The 20,016-nt window shown below is 41.5% G+C and overlaps 1 protein-coding gene and 1 long non-coding RNA gene across 7 annotated transcripts in view; one reads left to right on the plus strand and one right to left on the minus strand.

The window, feature by feature from the left end:
- The window catches only part of MKLN1 (muskelin 1), a 301,088-nt gene that overhangs the window by 143,273 nt on the left and 137,799 nt on the right, over nt 1–20,016 (minus strand). For 4 of the 6 annotated variants that reach the window (XM_006088336.3, XM_023753517.1, XM_023753516.1 and 1 more), the window contains exon 1: nt 148–298. The exons of 1 other annotated variant lie outside the window; for it this stretch is intronic. In XM_006088336.3, the coding sequence (XP_006088398.1) occupies nt 148–245 (98 nt within the window). In that variant the 5' untranslated portion in view covers nt 246–298. Of the gene's footprint in view, nt 1–147; nt 299–20,016 lie in introns of those variants that run through there. One more of the 6 variants, XM_023753519.1, reaches the window with a different exon arrangement.
- LOC111825913 lies at nt 314–7,144 on the plus strand. Its single transcript, XR_002829147.1, has 2 exons — nt 314–503; nt 4,239–7,144. It is a non-coding gene; the product is annotated as an uncharacterized LOC111825913 (long non-coding RNA).

Below are 20,016 nucleotides of genomic sequence, written 5' to 3' on the forward strand. Positions count from 1 at the left end.
GGCTGGGACCTGACTCCCGAGGCCCGCGCGTCCCTTCACCCAAGCCCCCGCCTGGGCCTCACGGCTCGGCGCCCTCCGCTGCCCGCCCGGCCCAGCCGAGCTGACGCCGAAGAGAAGGGTGGCACCAGCCCAAGGCCCGGCACTTACTCAGGAAGGTAGGTGGAGGAGAAGGAGCTCCACTTGTGCAGCGCATAGGGCAGAAGCCGGCACTCGGACGCCGCAGCAACAGCCCCGCCAGCCGCCATCTTGTCAGCACCGGAGCGGCCGCCACCGACCGCGGGCCGCACCGAGGAGGGGGGCGTGGCCTGGCCTTAAAGGGGCCGCGGCCCTCCCGGCCCTCCTCAGCCAGAGGCGCGCTCGGGTCCGCGATTCCCTCAGAGTTCCCGACGTCGAACCCTCCCTCCTTAATGACTTACCGCAACCGGGACGGGAGTGTGAGCCCCTGAGGGGCTCTCCTGTGGGGCTTGGAGGGAGTGGCGCAAAGGACTGTCTTACAGGCGGAGGTAAGGAAAAAGCCAAGAATATATGGTGGAAAGAAAGAGATGGGAACTGTGGGCCAGGGAGGGAGCAGGAGAAGACGAGCTTGGAGACGTCGGAAACCGCTGCCCTCTCCAGGTTGTAAGCCCTGTCGGGACACAGCATTGCAGGGAACTGGAGTCCATAGCGATGCCCTTCCCTCGGGAGCGGTGGTGGTTTTAAAGGTCCTGTGCCCGGTTCCGGAGGCGCACGGGGGTGTCTGCCCTTCAGGGTGGACATTGCTTGTGAGCCTCTCGCACGCACCTGTGGGCTTGGTTTGCTCAGGCAAGACATTCAGCTCCCACCCTCCACCCGCACCCCAGACCAGACCAAACCAGAAAAAACCTTCAAGCAGTTGGGGAAGCTGTGTGGCCTCCATTTCCCAGTTGGCACATCTGCCCACTTTTACCTCGGACAGACATTCAGTCTAAAAGTTCAGAAAGAGCGAGAGACAGAGACATGTCAAGAGAAAGAGCCCGGGGTACTGACAGTCCGTGTGCCCCGAAGGCCCCAGGGGCACCACGCCAGAGGAGCGCTTGCCCTGAACGCCTGGCGGCCTTGGGCAGGGCTCCCATCCGGCGCCTGGTGGTCAGGGGCCTGCATGTGGGTCCCTTGGGGTAGCCATGGTGGTCACCAGAGGCCTCGTCACTCCTTGTCTCTGAGGCCTTACCCTTGGAAGCCCGGACCGTGTCTCCGTCTCCACCTGACCGATGGGAAATCTCATGCCAAGTCAGAACTCCTCGGTATTGGTATTCGCTTTAGGTTATCATCGTTCACCTGCCGCAGCTCCCCCAGATCTTCTCCTGAGTTTTTATTTCCACGGGGGGAAACTGCACAGTGGCCTCCACTAGCTGTGTCAGCCGTCACGCGTGCTCTGCGTGTTGCAGGAGGTCGGAAACGTATGCGTTCCTCGGGGAATGAATGCTGTAATCCCAGTGGCTCCAGCGGGGAGTCCAGAGACAGGGAGTAGGACCAGAGGAGCTTGGCCCCAAGGCTGATGAGTGGTTATCTTTGGGGGGAAGATGAAGGTGGTGACCCAGTTCAGTTCCTTGGGGGCTCCTCCTTTGCTAAGTATCCCTCTTACCTAATGTCATAGAGTCCTTGTTCTTTTGCAGACACAGAGATGGTTTATGAGTGACTTTTTTTTTTTAATCTTCACCCAAGGATATGCTTTACTGATTTTAGAGAGAGGGAGGGGAAGGGAAAGAGAGAGAAACATCGATCGTTTACCTCCCTTACACGCCCAACCAGGGATCGAACCCACAACTGAGGTATGTGCCCTGCCTGGGAATCGAAGCAGCAACCTTTGGTGCATGGGACAGCGTTCCAACCCACTGAGCCACGCCGGCCAGGGCTATGAGTAATCTTTTTTTTTTAAAAAGCACATGTAAGCCAGTTCTTCCCAAGTGACTTTCTGTGGCTTTCAGTGACTTTCTGTTCCCTTTGGGTAACATCAAAAGGCCTTGGCAGAGACCTTTCACATCCTGCTTTGACTACCTCTCCAGCCTCCTCTCTCTCTCTCCTTCCTCCTTTGCACTTTTTACTCCAGCTGCACTGGACTAACATAACACACTGGATCGGCGCCTGTAACTTGTGTTCTCTCTGGCCTCCCTCAAGGGCTTAGCATCACCGGGGAATCTTTTTAAAATCCTGATTTCTGGGCCCCATCCTCCGGAAATTCTGTTTCTTTGTTACTAATGTTGTGGCCTCACCCCATAACAAAGAAACAGAATTTCCAGAGGATGAGGCCCAGAAATCAGGATTTTAAAAAGATTCCCAGGGGATTCTAATGTGCAGCCAAGGTTGAGAACCACTGGTCTAAGCCAAGCCAGGAGTACCTTCCCCCATTCTTCACTTGTCTAACTCCTGCTCCTTTTTCAGCCTATTCCATTCTGGAAAATCATTCCTCATCACTTATTTGGGGATTATGTGCCATTTTCTACATTTTCCTTGGCACCCTGAGTTTCCCTCCTTATATTTGCAAGCATTACAATATATTTTAATCTCTTTATTTCTCGTTTTCTCTCTCCCTAAACTGTAATTCTCATAAAGGTAGGGATCATGCATATCATGTTCACAATGGTATCCTCAGTCCTGTTAGAGTGTCTAGCACATAATAGATGTTCAATCATATTTCTTGAGGAATGAATGGGTTGTGCTAAAAGCACTCATCTTTATTCATCTTGTAATCTCAGTATGGTCCTCATAGTAAATACTTCCTGGAGAGAGTAACTGATCGTATTTGGTTTGTCACCTGCAAAAAAAGATTTATTGAAAGGCTGTGATGTTCCAGGCTCTGTCCTAGATGCTAAGGAGTCAGGATATACAGACAAGCCAGACAAGGACACTGCTTTCATGGAGCTTACATTCTGGTAGGGCAACATATAATAAGTCACCTAGATAATTTTAGTGTGTGTATTTAGATGCCAAGAAGACACTAACTACACTGGAGTAATATTTAGATTGGATGGTAAAGGAAAGCTTCTCTAAGAAGGTAGTATTTGAGCTAATACCTGTACAATGAGAAAATGCCAGCCATGCAGAAGCTGGATAGAAAACATTCTAGGCAGAGAGAATAAGCAAGTGCAATGGGCCTACAGCAGGAAAGTGCTTGGTGTGTTCAAAGAAAAGAAAGTGTGGCTGGAGCAAAGTGATGGAGGGGAGAGTGCAGTCAGAACAAATAAGTCTTGGTAAGAAGTCATGACATGGAAATGCAAAGGGGAGACCTGTGTAAGGATTCAAGCCAAGGAGTAGCAAAATTCACTTTACATTTTGTAAAGATCACCCTGAAAAAAAAATTTTTTTTTTAAGTTGGAGAGGCAAGATAGTTTGAAGTAAAGAAGAATTGACAGGAGGTTATTATAGTAACCAGGCAAGAAATGACAGTGTCTTGGACTAGCAGAGAAGATAGAAATGGTTGACATATTTTGGAAGTAAAGCCCATTAGACTTGCTAATGAGTAAGGCAGGAAGAAAAGGAAAGAACTAAGAGTAACTCCTGGGTTTTGGGTTTGCACCACTATGTAGATATTGATGCTTTTATTGAGAAGGGAAAATTTGGGGATGAAACAGTTTTAGGTTGAAGGAATCAAGAATTCTAACTTCAGTGGGATGCCTAATAGATAGCCAAGTGGAATTGCCAAGGATCCAATGTGGATCCAATGACCTATATTGGTCAGAGTCTTATATCAAACCACCCCATAGGCATTTGGCCTTCTTCATAACTAACCAATCAAGAGTTGCTTTTTTTCTTTTGGCTTTGGCACAAGGTGAGTAAATTTTTCTCTGAGTAGCATGGTTACCATAGCTCCAGGTACAGCAGCTCTAGATAGAAGAAACCATCCGTGGCAGCCTTCTGCAAAAGGGGATGCACAAGTACAAGAATAGTCTAGGGAAAGAAACCTAGAGTATAAGTTGAAAATCTCAGTTTCAGTCCCAGTTCTGCTACTTTTCTAGCTATGAGACTGTGGAAAAGTCACAATTTCTCTGAGTCTCATTTTCCACCACTATAAAGTAAATTTAATAAAATGTATCTTTTCTATTTCACAAGGAGTTTTGAAGATCAAATGAAGGAAAAGTGCTTGTCTGCTATGATATAAGCTCTCATTTAATTCTCAGAGAACCCTGAGAGATAAATATTATTATTCCCCCTTTCACAAATGAAAAAAAATGAGACTCAGAAATGTCAAATAATTATTTGTCTTCTGTTTACCACCGCACCAGATGTGCAGGAGGGAAGAAAGTGAGCCTGGGTATTTGTTCCCCTGACTCCCTGCCTGTAAGACTCAGAGCTGACTGTCCTTTACAACCAGAAGTAACAAGCCCTCCTCCCAAGTGGCCTCTCCACAGCTCTCTCTGGTTCTGGGTTCCAGTAACCACCTACGTTTTGCTCCCTGTGATTTCCCGGTATGTTCTCACATCTTTATCAATAGTCCCTTTATTAAACTTCTCAAATTGCCCAATTGCAGAATGCCATCTGTTTCCAGCTAGGACCCTAACTGATAAAATAACTCATTTCAAAGAAATATAGCTAGTCAGTGACAAGTCAGAATCTCTTTGGTTCAAAAACCCATCCTTTTTTATTTCATCCGATTCTTCTAAGTGGAAAGAGACTTAGTAAACTGTAAAGTACTATTCAAATACAAGATATCGTCAAATAATGAAGATCACCAGAGTTTAAAAGCAAAACATATACAGCTGATTTTATTTGTTTCTAGGCAAAGGAATAAACTAGTTGACTGAAGGGGAAAAGCAGGTGTTTTTAATTGTTAGTAATGGGTTTCATGGTTGTTATGGGAATTAAAGATTAAAACAAATACTCCAAATAGGCTGGAATAAACCCACAGCTCTGTACATGACTAGTTAAAACAATGCCCATACTTCATAGGCTGGATAGGGGGAGATCTTCACATAGGTCCTGTAAGGTCTTACTTTAACTTACTAGGGTTGTTCAAAGTTCATGGTTTCTTTAACAACTTTAGCTGGTTTGGAGAGTTGAAGCACAGTACAGTAGTCAATGTCTTATCTCCTAGGCAAGCTGTGCTGTAAATGGAAGAATTTTTCTTAACAATGTTATTATGTAACAAATGAAGAGCCTGATACCAAAATATGTTAGACGTTATGCCTAAATTCAACTGGTCTGTTTACAGATCTGAATCTAGAACCCAAGTGTCTAATTCGCAATCACTTTTTTTCCTAATTAATGGGAAATTTTTAGCTCTACACCTATGTTATTCTTCTTTAAATCCTCTATAACTAGCACATAGTAGATTATCAAGAAATATTTCCTGAATTGAATCTCTTAGTCCCTCCTGAATTCTTTTTCACTAATTGTGTTAGTCAGTTGAGGTTGTTACAACAAAAATGTGATAGACTGGATGGCTTAAACAACAAACATTTCTCACACTTCTGAAGGCTGGGAAGTGCAAGATAAGGTGCCAGAGTATTCAGTATCTGGTGAGAGCCTTCTTCCTGATTTGCAGACAGCCACCTTCTTGCTTCTGCCCCTGGCCTCTAAAATGGATGTTCTTACATACAAAATTCCATCCCAGCAACCCCAATAGCATCAACTCTAAAGTCTATAAAGTCCAAAGTCTTACCTGTCATCCAAATCAGATATGGGTGAGACTCACCCTGAAGCAAAATTCCTTTCCAGCTATGAGCCTGTGAAGCCAAACCTACAAAGGATAGACATCCCCATTCCAACAGGTGGAAGGAAGGACAGAAGCATGTTTAGTCCCAAGCATGTCTGAACCTCTCAAGGCAAACTCCATGAGATCTCAAGGCTTGAGAATAAACCCCTTTCTCTTGATGCTCTGCCTTCTGGACACCTTCTTTCCCCCATCCCTCCCCGACTTTCTGAAGACCTCCCCCAACCCCTGCCCTGCACCTCTACCAGGCCAGCGCTCTACCTGGTGGTGGTCAAGGCTTTGGGTGAGGACTGACTGTTGTGATGCCCTTTTGAAACCATGGAGGCAGCCCAGATCTTTGAATTGTCCTCAGGGTCATCCTTCCCTAGTCTTGAAGAATAGCTTTGCTCTAACCAGGTCCTGTAAAATTCAAGAAGTCCAACAGTCTTTCTTCATTCCATCACCTTCAGTTCAAACTAGGAGTTCCTGCTGGGGAGATGGTTAGGTCTGTGGTTCACATCCACACTGATCTCCTTATCAAGTGATCAGTTAACCACACACATGGGGTTCTTTTCCAAACACTGCTTTCTCATTTTTTTGTAATATGGACAGGCTGGGAAATTTCTGTATCTTTAAGTTCTGATTCCTTTCTCTTAACAGTTCCATCCTCAATTTATTTCTCTCTTTTTGCATTTTACTATAAGCAGTCAAATAGAACCAAGCTACTTCTTCAACACTTTGCATAGAAATTGCCTCTGCTTGATGTCCAGTTTCATCACTTGTAAGTTCTACCCTCCACAAAACACTAGAACACAAACACAGTTCATCCAAGTTCTTTGCCACTTTATAACAAGGATCACCTTTCCTCCAGTTTCCAATACCATGCTCCTCATCTCTGTGTAAGACAAGAATGGTCTTTATTGTCCACATTTCTATCAACATTCTGTACATAATTATTTATGTATTCTCTAAGAAGATAGAAGCTTTCTCTCCAGCTCGCCTCATCTCTCTCTCTGAGCTTTCACCAGAATCACCTTTAGGGATTCCTTCACAGCAATATTGACTTTTTCTAGCATGCACCCAGTGTAAGGTCTCTAATGCCATCATTAGGTTCCACCCCCATGACCTCATCTAAACCTAATTACTTCCCAAAGGCTCCATTTCCAAATAACATCACATAGGGGATTGGGGCTTCAACATATGAAATTTAGGGAAACACAAACATTCAGTCCATAAGCACTAATTTATTATTATGTTTTTTTAAATAAAAGGAATTTGCTTAAGGGTCATCTATAGATTAGAAGACTAAAAGAATTATTTTATTCAATCTATTTTTTGGTCAGTAAATGAAGAACATCACCTTGGGAATTAGAAGAGTGAATTTGCCCCAATATAATTCCCATTGGACATTTCTTGCATGCCAGGAATTTACCTGCATTATTTATATAATCTTCACAACAGTCTTGCAAGTAAACTCAGTTTCTTGGAGGTTAAGATTCACCAAACTCATGTGTGCCCTCTTTATTATACAATTCTCAAATGTATGCATTCCTAACATCACCCCAGCATTCAGGATCCAGAAGACCAAGAGGAACAATTTGTTGTATTCCTAAAGCTAACTGTTCCTTCTCAATCTTCTGTTCTCTCATGATTTCTATATTAACTCATTTCAACTTTTCTTTGAGCACAGCACTACCAAGAGGAGCTGATGAAAAGCAAGTGCCAAAGTTTCATTTGAAGGGGTATTCCCTTTTATTTTCTAAGACAAAGGAACTTCAGCCCCATCGGGGCCTTTGCACAGGTCTTAGGTGAACATTGAGACTAGCTTCAAGTGTGAAGCTTGGGTCCGCTTCTCCCAGGAGGTGGCAGCAGCAGCAGCCACAGCCTGCTAGAGAAATCAGACAGAATTCCTTTTGCCTATTGGCATCCAAACCTAGAAATTCCTGGTTCCAGCAACCACTAAATCCCTCCTTTCGTTTGCTGAGGTTGATTGGAGCCGGGGCACAGGAACTGGCAACAATTCCTCTCCTAAGTGCCTAGTTTTTATAAACACTTTGGTCTGAGGCGTGACCTTGAAGCATGTGTGAAGGAGGACCAGGAAGTCTTTGGCCAAGGAAAAGAGCTTCAAAAAGAAACTGTAACTTGAACACTTGCATCCACACGGGCATAAATCCAGAGGACCCCAGCTCCCACTTCGGTGCTGCACCAAGAATACAGATTCTAGACCTAGCCACCAGCTACCAGACAACTGACCTTGTCGTTGAATCTGCAATTTCCTCAACCACCTAGTGTGGACTGGGTGATCTTTAAGTGCCTGCTAATTCTTAAATTATGAGTTACTGAACTTTCATTTTTCTGGATTAAGTAAGGTTGGGCCTTCACCTTTTCAGAATTGAAAAAATCCCACACGCAACAAAGAACTACTGGTTCCAAGTTAATCCCAGGTGAGCACATATCCTGGTTTGGTGAACCCTGCCAGCTGCCTAGGAGGTGGGCAGGAATCCCAGGAAATGTCTGAACACCACACGGCTAAGGATGAACTGTCTACTGCTGAGAGTTACTTTGCAAGTTACCACATCTAAATGAATCTGACAAAATAATATTCCAAAAAGCAATTAACACTGATTCCTAATGTATTTAGAACTAAAAGGTCTTTTGGGAAAAGTGAAATTGGCTCAGAAAAAAATTATCCAGCCCTCTGGGTAAAGAAATGTTTGAGGTTAAGAGGATTCTTAAGTCAGGATCTGTCAGTGCTTTTTGTCCCAACACCTGGTCTTTTGTGAAGGAGGAGACAGAACTGGCTCCTCTCATTCCTCCATCCCATCCCACCCCACTTCATCTTGGCGCTATCACCTTCACTGGACTGCTTAAACGTTTATCTATTCATTCAGTAATCACTTATTGAGCACCTACTATGTGTCAGGTGCTGGGGATACACCTAACTATTAAGGAGCTCACAGTCAAGTAGTCAGATTATTAAATGGGCTAAAATAAAGAACTCAGAAAGGATTAGCATATAAAATATGAAGAAATAATAGCGGTCATAGTGGTGGTAGCATTATTTTCATAAAGACCACAGGCCAAATATATTTCCCAATTAAAGCTATCCCCCTAACATCGATATATTAATATTAGGCCAAATATATTTCCCAATTAAAGCTATCCCCAGAACATAACGGAATTGTGTAAAGATAATTTCATTGTCCTATTGGCCCCGGTGGGTCTGTCAAGGCAACCCTCTTCCTATTTTCCATGAAAGTCATCATATTAGAATCCCATCCTGGGTCAGGAAGCTTTGGTCCCAGAAGGCCACTATAAATGGAAATATGTGTCTGTTACCAGGCATGGGCTGAGAGGGGACAGCTTCCTCCTCTGCCTTTTCCTCCTGAGAATATTAGCACAGGTTATACAGGTTTCAGTGTTCCTGAAACAGAAGGAACTGAGGGATGACAGAAATAGGAGAGCATGGTGATAGCAAATTTTAGGCTGGCTCCACACTAGAAAAGAGAACCATATCCAATTTGGAGAGCAGGTCAGAGAATAAGGCAACACAGGGATGTCCAGTGGGACCACAAACAAGCAGAAGAGAAGCAAACCATCTGGTTCCCCCGCATCTCAGATCAGTCTGAGGAGGTCAACTGAAGTTTTTCTTCTAAGAGATGCAAGATGCCCTCATATGCTGGAATCAGGTCAAATCATTTCTCAAATGCAAATCTTCATAGAGACCTTTCTTATCATATCGATAATTTTTATTTCCTCCTGTATATTTCCAAATAAGCTCAAAATGATCCCCTCCTCTAACCTTTACAACCGCTTTTCAGCCATGCCATTTACTAAATATATAGCACAAGGGTTGAGAACCTTTGGCCTTTGACTTAACTTTATCCAGTTTAACGTAAGTCATTAAATTTGCTCGCATAGCCCCAAAACCCAGCATTGCAATGGGATTCTGGTGAGCACATTCACAGAGAAGCGTCTAAGCCAGCAGTTCTCAACCTGTGGGTCGCGACCCCTTTGGGGGTCAAGACCATCGAAAAACACATATATAATTACATACTGTTTTTGTGATTAATCACTATGCTTTAATTATGTTCAATTTGTAACAATGAAATTACATCCTGCATATCAGATATTTACATTACGATTCATAACAGTAGCAAAATTACAGTTATGAGGTAGCAACGAAAATAATTTTATGGTTGGGGGTCACCACAGCATGAGGAACTGTATTAAAGGGTCTCGGCATTAGGAAGGTTGAGAACCACTGGCTAAGCAGTGGCTCTCATGCTTGGCTGCATATTGGAAACACATGGGAAACTTTTAAAAATCCCCATACCACGTCCCAAATCAATTACATATTAGGTGTGGGACCTAGGCATCGATATATTAATGTTAAGTTCATGAAAAGATGTATATGTGCAGCCAAGGTTGAGAACTTTTCCCTTTATGTCTTAGGACAGTGACAGGCCAAAAGCCTGGTAACTGACGGGCAGGAAGCCGGTCAGCTGGTAACTGACACCTGAGCTCTCCTGCTTCCTTTGGAATTTCTCCTGAATGTCTGCATGGAGAAACCAGATACTGCGATGGTGCTAGCTTGGACCTCCCCTTTGTAAGGTTTCCATTTCAACTTTACCACCTTATTCACTAAGTCTACATTTAATATTATTCCAGTACTTAAAGAGCTATCAACAGTGGTTAATCAGTTTGTCAAAGAGAATTGTAAACAAGTGATGGTGGTATAAATGCCATGCTTTAGAAATCCCACATTCATCTTTAAAACAAACATAAATGTATTTTTTTAAATCCCCACACTACTCAGTCTTTTCCCTCTCCTCCTTCTTTACCCATTTTTCTCTTCCCCTTCCTCTCTGCCTGTCTCCTTCACCTGCTCTCCCAGGGGTAACAGGGTGTCACTGTTACCCCTTGTTTATCTTGTATTACCCTCTGCCTCATAGCTTCTGCATCTGAATCCATTTTTTACTCTATTCTCTTCCCCTTACCCACACCATACATTGTTTCCTTTATATTTCACACTTATAGCTCCTCAATTAACTATACTGTAGAACAAAACCATTGTCAGATATTTATCATATTAAATAAGTTATTTTGTTGTTAATTTTAAAAACAGATGAGTTCTGAAAGTGCTATATTTCTCTCTCCAAGGAGAAAAAGTGCTATATTTCTCTCTGTCATAGTTAGCACTTCTTAAATACTAATTATTTTGATAACTTCCTGTATTGGCCCTAGATTACTTTTTTCCAAGTTCAGTGACCCTCAATAGAAAAATGTTCCTCTGTTCTTCAATAATCCCAACAACAGCAGCTGATATCAATGTAAAAGAGAAACTAAAAACAGCAATTGAGTGTATGCACCCTGAATTGCATATTCGGTTGCAAAGTCATCATCCTGATTATTATTGTAATTGCAGAGGGGAGGCATTTAAATAATTGTTCGAAGTGTCTTCTTAAGGAAATAACTAAAACAGGGCCAGTTGTCACAAACTAACCTACAATAATAATCTTGTATATGCATCTTCAGTATTCATAGCAACTCTACAATAACAAATTTGTGCATTCATCTAATGTCCTTACGCAACCTAGGAAATAACAAACAAACCTTGATCAGAGCCGGTGTCTCACTTGGTAGTTGACCTGTGTGTTTAAGCAGTGTCCCGGAACAACCTCAGAAGCATAAACCACCAAACAAAAGTTGCACCATCAATTCAATGACAAACTCGGGTAGGTGACCCAGCACCCACCTGCTTTGTTATGGCAATAAATCTAGGTACAAGTAGCGTGGAAACCAGGTAGATAGGTCAGCACACAAACTAAAACATTTATGAGAATTATCCACAAAGATAGACAGGTTTTATTGACTTTAAATTTGTAAACAAAGAGGTACTGTGCGAAAAGAGGGAAGGCCTTGTTTTGAGTTTACTTGTGAAAGCCTAAAGCATTTGAGATTTTTCTCTTCCCAAGATACAGCTGTGAAATGACTAATAGGAATTAAGTGAGCCTGCATCAGGAACTGAATGTGCCACTTCACTGGGAACAGAAATTGTTCCCCTGATAGAGGCTGTCCTCTCAGATTAGTACCTTGGGTGTTTTAAAAAGGATCAGCCAGACACGAATATGGTGCATTTATAAAGAGCAAGAATCATCCAAGCACCTTTGCAAATTTTCTTTATGTCTCAGTGCTTCTGAATCATGTTTATATCTTAACTTCGATGTTCCTGAAGAAACTCAGGAGAGAGGGAGGAGGAGGAAGAAGATTTCCTATCACATTGTTTTTTCCTTGCTGGGCTTTCCAATAGTAGTCTTGCTGAAGGCTTGGTCTGAGCAATTTAAAAAGGGTGAATGACTCAAGACTGCTTTAATCATACTGGTCTGATTCATTCTTCCTAAATTCTAAAAATCATACACCCAGTTGCAGTGGCTCAATATTATTTTCATATTTGCATCCCCAGCTGAAATCAATTTGCCTACACACATCCTTGTCCTGTTTCAGTAATTAAAATATTTTCTACAAAAGTATTGGAAGGGTCACTGATTGACATTTTGAAAATTGTTTCAAGGCACAATCTAGGTACAGCATTTCTTGAATAACATTGTCTTGTTCAAAATCCTTGCATTATAACATTGATGAAATGCCTTAGGAACTTCACTTTCATTTATATCAATTAGCCTATGGTAAAATTGGTTTCATTTTACATCATTTTGCTCAAAGTTGCAGAACCTATTGATGATATTAAGTAAGGACTTACTATATTTTTTTCACTGTGAAAGTAAGACACCAACATAAAAAATTCAAACATCAAAAATGTTTAAAATGGAAAGGCAAATCTTCCCACTTTTATCTGAAAGTAAGCATCATTAACTATTTCTAGTGTATTCTTTCCACATAGCATATATAATATACACTGAGTGGCCAGATTATTATGACCACTCCATCAGTACTTTGTTGGGCCACCTTTTGCCTTCAATACGGCGGCAATTCTTCTTGGCATTGACTCCACGAGATGTTGAAAGGTGATGCGAGGAATCTGACACCATGCCTGATGAACAGCACTGTCCAGTTCTGTGAGATTTGATGGTTGTGGAACCAGCTGCCTGATGGCTCTTTTAACTTCGTCCTACAAATGCTCAACTGGATTGAGGTCTGGTGATTGTGGGGGCCACCTAAGCAAGGTAAAGTCTCCCTCATGTTCTTGAAACTACTCCTGCACAATATGAGCACCGTGGCATGGCTCATTGTCTTGTTGGAAGAAGCCATCTCCATTGGGATACGCCATCAACATGATAGGATGAACTTGATCAGCAACGATACTTAGGTATGTTGTGCTATTCAGACGTTTATAATGATCTGGCCCTCTAGCAACTTTAGCGCAAAATTATAGCTAATTTGCCTACAAACGTCAGGTGGTCATAATAATCTGGCCACTCAGTGTGTATACCATTTTTACACAAAGCAGATTATATCATTTACAGTGTCCTCTTGTGAGATAATAGAAAATACTATATTGGTCTCTGCCTCTCGTTGGCACAGAGCTAAAACCCTTGTAAAAATTCCTAAGTGTTAAGAGAACTAGGAGTATATTTTTGTCCTAATATTTAGTCTCCGCTTCCTAACACAGAGTTCCTAAACCCCTTTGAATTTCCTGGGTGATTGGAGTATCTTTTGTTCTAATGAAGAGGGCTCCTAAATGGCTCCTGGATGGGGGCTGATCCCCAAACAGACCAAGCTATGATGAGAAGCTTGGAATTTCCAGACCCACCCCTCATCTTCCAGGGAGTGGAGAAGGACTAGAAATGGAGTTAAAACTGATCATACCTATGTGGTGAAGACTCCATAAAAATCCCAATAGTGTGGGATCCAGAGAGCTTCCAGAGCGGTGAACATCCACCTAACTGGAGGGTGAGGCAGCCCCACATCACAGTGACAAAAGCTCCTGCACTAGGGTCCCTCCTAGATCTTGCCCAATGTTTCTCTCCATCTGGCTATTCATCTGTATCCTTTAAGTTGTAATTATGCAATAAACTGGTAAACATAACTCTGTTTCCCAGAGTTCTGTGAGCTGTTCTAGCAAATAATGAAATCCAAGGGGGAGGTGGTCACAAGAACCTCCGTTTGTAGCCAAATCAGAAGTTGTGGGTAACCTGGGGACTTACTATTTGAGATTGGTATCTGAAGTGGAGAAGTTTCATATCTCCAGGTAGATTATATCAAATTTTAATTAAATTATAGGACTCCCAGATGGTGTCACAGAGAATTGCTAGATGTCAGAAGTGTTGAAAGTGTGGTGGTAATGTGAGAGTGAAGGAGAGACACACAGGAGGAAGAGTGAGTTTTTCCTGAACACCTATTCCCTGCTTTATTCATTTAATAATATTTCAGAAATATTTCCATGTCAGCACATACAGATCTTACAAGATCTTTTCATCACTGGATGTGCCATAATTTATTTAACCATTGCCCCACTGATGAACATTCCAATCATATCCATTATTATTATTATAAACAATGTTTCCATGAATATCTTTACACATATGTCATTGGGAACTTGTATGACTCTATCTATAGGATAAATTTTTTGAAATGAAATTGCCAGGTCAAAATATGTGTACATTTAAGATTGGGTTAGATGTTCCCAAATTATAAACCCTAAATGGTTCCAATACACCTTTTCATCAACAGTATAAGTTTATTTTTGCCCCTGCCAGACCTGAGTTTTATCAGACTTTCAACTTGTTGTCAATCTGATGGGTAATAATAGTATCACATTATTGTGATTTGCACTTTTCTAAGCACTAATGAAGTTAAATGATTTTCAAGTAAATTTTTGGCTTTTTTATTTTCTTTATGTAATATTTGTTCATATTCTTTGCCCATTTCTCTGTTCATTTTTTCCTTATAAAACTGTAAGATGATATAATAAAGAAGTATGTACATTTTCTCTGAGTTGCAAACAATTTTTTCTCCTGTGCTATTTGTCTTTTGCTGTATTTACTGTATTTTCTTGTTGTCGCTATATTCACTTTTAGCATATAAAAATTTTAAACGTTTTACATGAAAGCATTTATCAGCGTTTTCCTTTTTGGTTTCTGAGTTTTATCTGTGTTTTAAATATTAGCTGTCTTGCAAGAAGAGTCTCCGGAGTTGCCACTTTAATGCACCAGTGTTTGATTTGAATTCTACTGCATCATATGATACAAGTTACAAAACTAGGCTTTACTGTGGAAAGAGGAAACTTACAATGTCAAGGCCATTGAGAGAAGGGAGGGCACAGAGACCTCATCCTCTTATTGTCCCTGGCTGACCTGCTGGCCTTGCAGAATGATTTGTATTCCAGGAAAGGGAACTTTGCCCCTCTTTTGGTCTCTTGTATGGAACAAATATGAGAGGAGCCTTATCAGGGAATGGAAAAATCAGACTGTCTTGGCACCAGGCAGCCCAGATTTTGGTGCCAGCTGTTTACCAGAGTTGTCTGGGAAACACACACAAGCTGCTCTGCACCTAGACTTTCTGTCCTGTAGGATGTTACGCAAGAAAGGAAGCCAGTGGTCCCATGGAAGCTGAGCTTGTATAGAGTTTCTTAGGCTGGGAGCAGCCCTTTTCCTCAGCACCAGTGCCCCATACCTTGTTTGAGCCAGGTTATTGTCCAGGCAACAGAGAAGGAGCACCCAGATTCATTTAAAACAAGCCTGTTCCTTGTATGACATTAAATAAATAATGAATCAGGCAATGAAGATAAGATTCTTTTTAAAGGTACCCCAAACTTTCTATTTTGAAAAACTTCCAACCCCCAAAGGTTAAAAGAATGATACAATGAATACTCCTCACCTAGATTCACCAATTGTTAACACTTTGTCACCTTTGCTTTATCTCTTTCTATCAATATACATTTCTATCCATTGAAGCATTTGGAAGTAGGTTGCATACTTTATGACAGTTCATTCAAAATAATTCAGTACACATCTCCCAAGAATAAAGGCATTTACTTACATAACGGTGATACAGTTTCTCAGACCTAGGAAAATTAACGCTTCAATATATTTAATTCCACATTCATATTTCTCTAATGTTCCAAATGTCTTTTATTACCATCTTTTTATGTTTGACCCAACATCTTAACAAAGTCCATACATTACGTTTGATTCTGTCTCTCTAATCCAGTGCCCCAAAAGGACATTTAGCGTGCCTGGAGATACTTTTGATCGTCACAACTGTGGGTGCTAATAGCACCTAGTAGATAGAAACCAAGGAAGGATGTCTGCTAAACATCTTACAGTACACAGGACAACCCCCAACAAAGAATTACTTGGTCCAAAATGTCAATTATTGCTGAGATTGAAAAACCTTGTCTATCTGAAATAGTCTCCTGACTTTTTGTTGCTTTTCATGACATTGACTTGTAGTATCCAGGCCAGCTGTAGTGTAGAATGTTCCACATTCTAGATTTTTCTGATTGTTTTCTCATGATTAGTTTCCATTTAAACATATTTGTCAGGAATATTGGATACATCATGCAACAGTTAGCTATTACTGCATAACAAACCACCCCAATACTCAGTGATATGATATTAACAGCCATAGGTTAAGTCATTCTGTTGACCTGGGCTGGGCTCTGCTGATTTTGGCTAGACCAGGGGTGGGCAAACTTTTTGACTCGAGGGCCACAATGGGTTCCTAAACTGGACTGGAGGGCCGGAACAAAAGCATGGATGGAGTGTTTGTGTGAACTAATATAAATTCAAAGTAAACATCATTACATAAAAGGGTACGGTCTTTTTTTTTTTTTTTTTAGTTTTATTCATTTCAAACGGGCCGGATCCGGCCCGAGGGCCGTAGTTTGCCCACGGCTGGGCTAGACTCATTCATGGATCTGCAGTCATTTGACAGATTGATTGCAATCTGGTGCTGGCTGATCTAGGATGACCTCGTGACTAGGTGCTGGCTGATCTAGGATGACCTCAGCTGGGATGACTTGGCTCAGCTCCATTTACCTCTCCCACTTAGCAGGCTATTCTCATGGACGAGACAGAGGTCTGAAAGACAGTGGAAGCGTGCAAGATCTTTTGAAGTCTAGGCTTGGAACTGGCACTCTGTCACTTCCACGGCATTATGTTGGCTAAAGAAGGTAACAAAGCCAGCCTAGATTCAAGTGGTAGAGAAATAAACTGTACCTCTTAATGGGAGTTGCTGCACAGTCATTGCAAGGGGTGTGGATGAGGGAGGTGCAAATCTGGGCCAATTGCAATCAGTCTATCAAAGTGATATTGTATACTCTTAGCATCAGATCCGGAGATAAATAATGTCAAATTGGCCCACTATTACTGATGTTAAGTTCGAGGCTTGACTAAGTGGTAACGGACAAAGCTCACCTTTGGGTCTATCTTTCATGTCTGTGCGTTGATGTTTTGATACAGGATGTCTATCCTGTTCACCACTGTGTTACTTTCCTAGGGCTGCTATAACAAAGTACCCACAAGTTGGGAGGCTTAAATCAACAGAAATTTATTGTCTGGCAGTTCTGTAAATACTGTGTCAGCAGGGCTCCTTCTGAAACCTTCCTTGCCTCTTCCAGTGTCTGGTAGTCCCAGACATTCCTTGGCTTGCCGCTGCAGCACTTCAAACCCCCCTCCAGCTTTATATGACATTCTCCCTGTGTCTGTGTCTTCACATGAACCTTTTCTTACAAGAACACCAGTCATATTGGATTAGGATCCCATCCTATTGGATTATGACCTCATCTTTACTAATTATGTCTGATACAACCCTATTTCAAAATAAGATCACATTCCAGGGTCCTGGGGGATAGGATTTCAACTTACCTCTTTTGGGGAACATAATTCAACCTATAACACTCATCAACTCTTCACTCAAAGGTTTTATCACCCATTGATAGTCCATGATTGAATCAACTGTTACATTGGGGGTTGCACAACAGTGTTTTTCTTAGGCCTCACCATTTCTTCAACATTTATTAACTGGCATTCTTCTATAAAAAAGGTTTTGTTTTCCTGTTTCTTCCCCATCTCTTCCTTCTTCCCTCCCTCACTTTTTAGATCACTTTGAATTTTTGGCCTTTTCTTTTTTTTACTTTCATACAACCATCTCGTGATGTTTTATCCAATATCATATCAACCATCATTTTTGTACAATACAGAAAAAATTTTGGTGATCAAATTGTTTCACATTTGGCTAGATAGAGCCCATAAAGTCAACTCTTAATGAAGGAAAGTATAATAAATTTAAAATTTTTCTTTTAAAAATGTGACCACTCCTAATCTATCCCATAGGATTTACTTATGAAGTCCAAATAAGTCAGGGCTCCATGGGGAGGCCATCTGATTATTCCCCATGGGAAAAAAAAATCTATCATTCCTAAAGTATGACCATAAGAAAAAGCTGTCATTTATTGAGTATTCTCTGCTTTACATGTTATTTTAATTGTCATAATAACTGCCTACGTAATGTTACTACATATTACAAATGAGAAATCTGAGGCTTAAAAAGTGAGAAACTGAAAGAACATGGATTTTGCAAACTGACGGTTTGAATCCTGGCTCTATCACCTCTTAGGCATATGATTTGGGCCTTGGTTTGTTTATCTCTACTATGGCGATGATGACATTTGCCTCATAGGTTTGAGCCCAGCAGCTTACCTAACCTAGAGTAGGTGTTTATTAGTTTTCTTCTTTCCATAGCCTGATGACAGGCCATGACTTCTAGGTCATGTTGGATAAATGACAGTGCCACAGAGTCTACTAGCAATTAATCAGGAGTTGATCTATTTAGAATATGCTCACTGGGAATTAAAGATAGTTTGACCTAAGTCTCAAGTAAAAGTTATCTTTAATTATCTTTGGGGGAAAAAACAGTTTGATAATTTTTTAAACAATGTTGTGGGAAGGAGATCATATCTATTCAAATTAAGAGAACAACTTTTGGGGAGATCTTTTTCATTTTACATACATATTAGGAAGTTCATTTATAAATCAGTCTTCAAAATAGGCTCAGCTTTGTTGCAAATAGTGCATTCATAAATTGTATTGAGTACCTACTATGTCATATACAGTGTTCTAGGCACTTGGGAAGATAGATGAAAGACAAATACATTTGAAAATTACACAGGATTAGAAGTAGGTAAGTACTAATGAGAAATATAAACTAAGCAGAGGTATAGAGGAGGGGATTGCAATTTCAAGTAGGGCTGTCATCATTTAAAGGTGATATTTGAGCAAAGACTTGAAGGAGGTGAGGAAATTGGTCATGTGGCCATCTGGGAGAACAACAAATACAAGGCCCTTGGGCAGGAGTGCGCTTGGCCCGCTGGAGGCACAACAAGGAGGCTAGTGTGGCTGGAGTGCAGTGCATGAGGGGAAGTGTTTTATTTATCCAACAAACACTTAAATAGCCCTCACCAGTGGTCGTGCAGCCTCCCCCCTCCCCCCTGCTCTGAAGCACACTCCCCCCCACCTTACCTTTCCCCTTCTTTCCCCCCCAAGGGGCATACCTTTTCTCTCTCTCTCTCTCTCTCTCTCTCTCTCTCTCTCTCCCCTCTTCCCCCCCTAAGCTCCAACTGCCCTTTGTAGCTTTCCTGAGCCCACGCAGCCCCAGCCCCATTGGCTCACTTTTTCTGCCTCTGTGTCTTTCTAAATAAACTTTCACTTGTAATTGGAAAAAAAAAATAGCTGTCACTAGTAGCACTTGAAAATGTTAACTCATCCTCCCAATAACTATGGAAAGTGGATGCTGTTTTTCTTTTTTAGATGAGGAAACTGAGGCACAGGAAGATTAAATAACTTCCCCCGAGTCACATAACTATCAAGTTATAGAGCTGGGACTGTCCCAGGTGGTCTGTCTCTAGAGACTTTTGGAGCTTTTAAGCACCCATGTTGCTGTACTGCCTCCTAATAGTAAGAGATGAGGTCTGATAACTGGGGACCAGATCCCATAACTCCTTAAAGGCCATTGGTAAGGATTTGAGTTTTTATTCTGAGTGATATTAGTTTTAAACAGAAAAGTGATATGTGTTTGTTTTGTTGTTCCAGAAATTTCCAAAGCAGTTATGTACTTAAGGTATGTATTGCTCTTGGCATTTAATATACTGGTATAAATTCAAAAAGATATCCGTTTATGGGAACAAAGAAAATTTGATATGTATAATTTAGAGATGTTATCCTATCAGATACTATTTGTGTAAGGTTAATCTCTTCTATTTTTTAAAGTCTTACAAGAACCTCTTTATTGTGAGGATCTAGAAATACTTATGGACTTGGCTATGCATTTTGGGAGGCACCGAGGCAAAGTTATGAGCAAAAAAACTTTGTTTTCCTACTTTGAAGGGGGGAAAAATTATAAGAGCAAAT

This window comes from Myotis lucifugus, unplaced genomic scaffold (genome assembly GCF_000147115.1).
Source record: "Myotis lucifugus unplaced genomic scaffold, Myoluc2.0 scaffold_46, whole genome shotgun sequence".
Lineage (NCBI taxonomy): Eukaryota > Metazoa > Chordata > Mammalia > Chiroptera > Vespertilionidae > Myotis > Myotis lucifugus.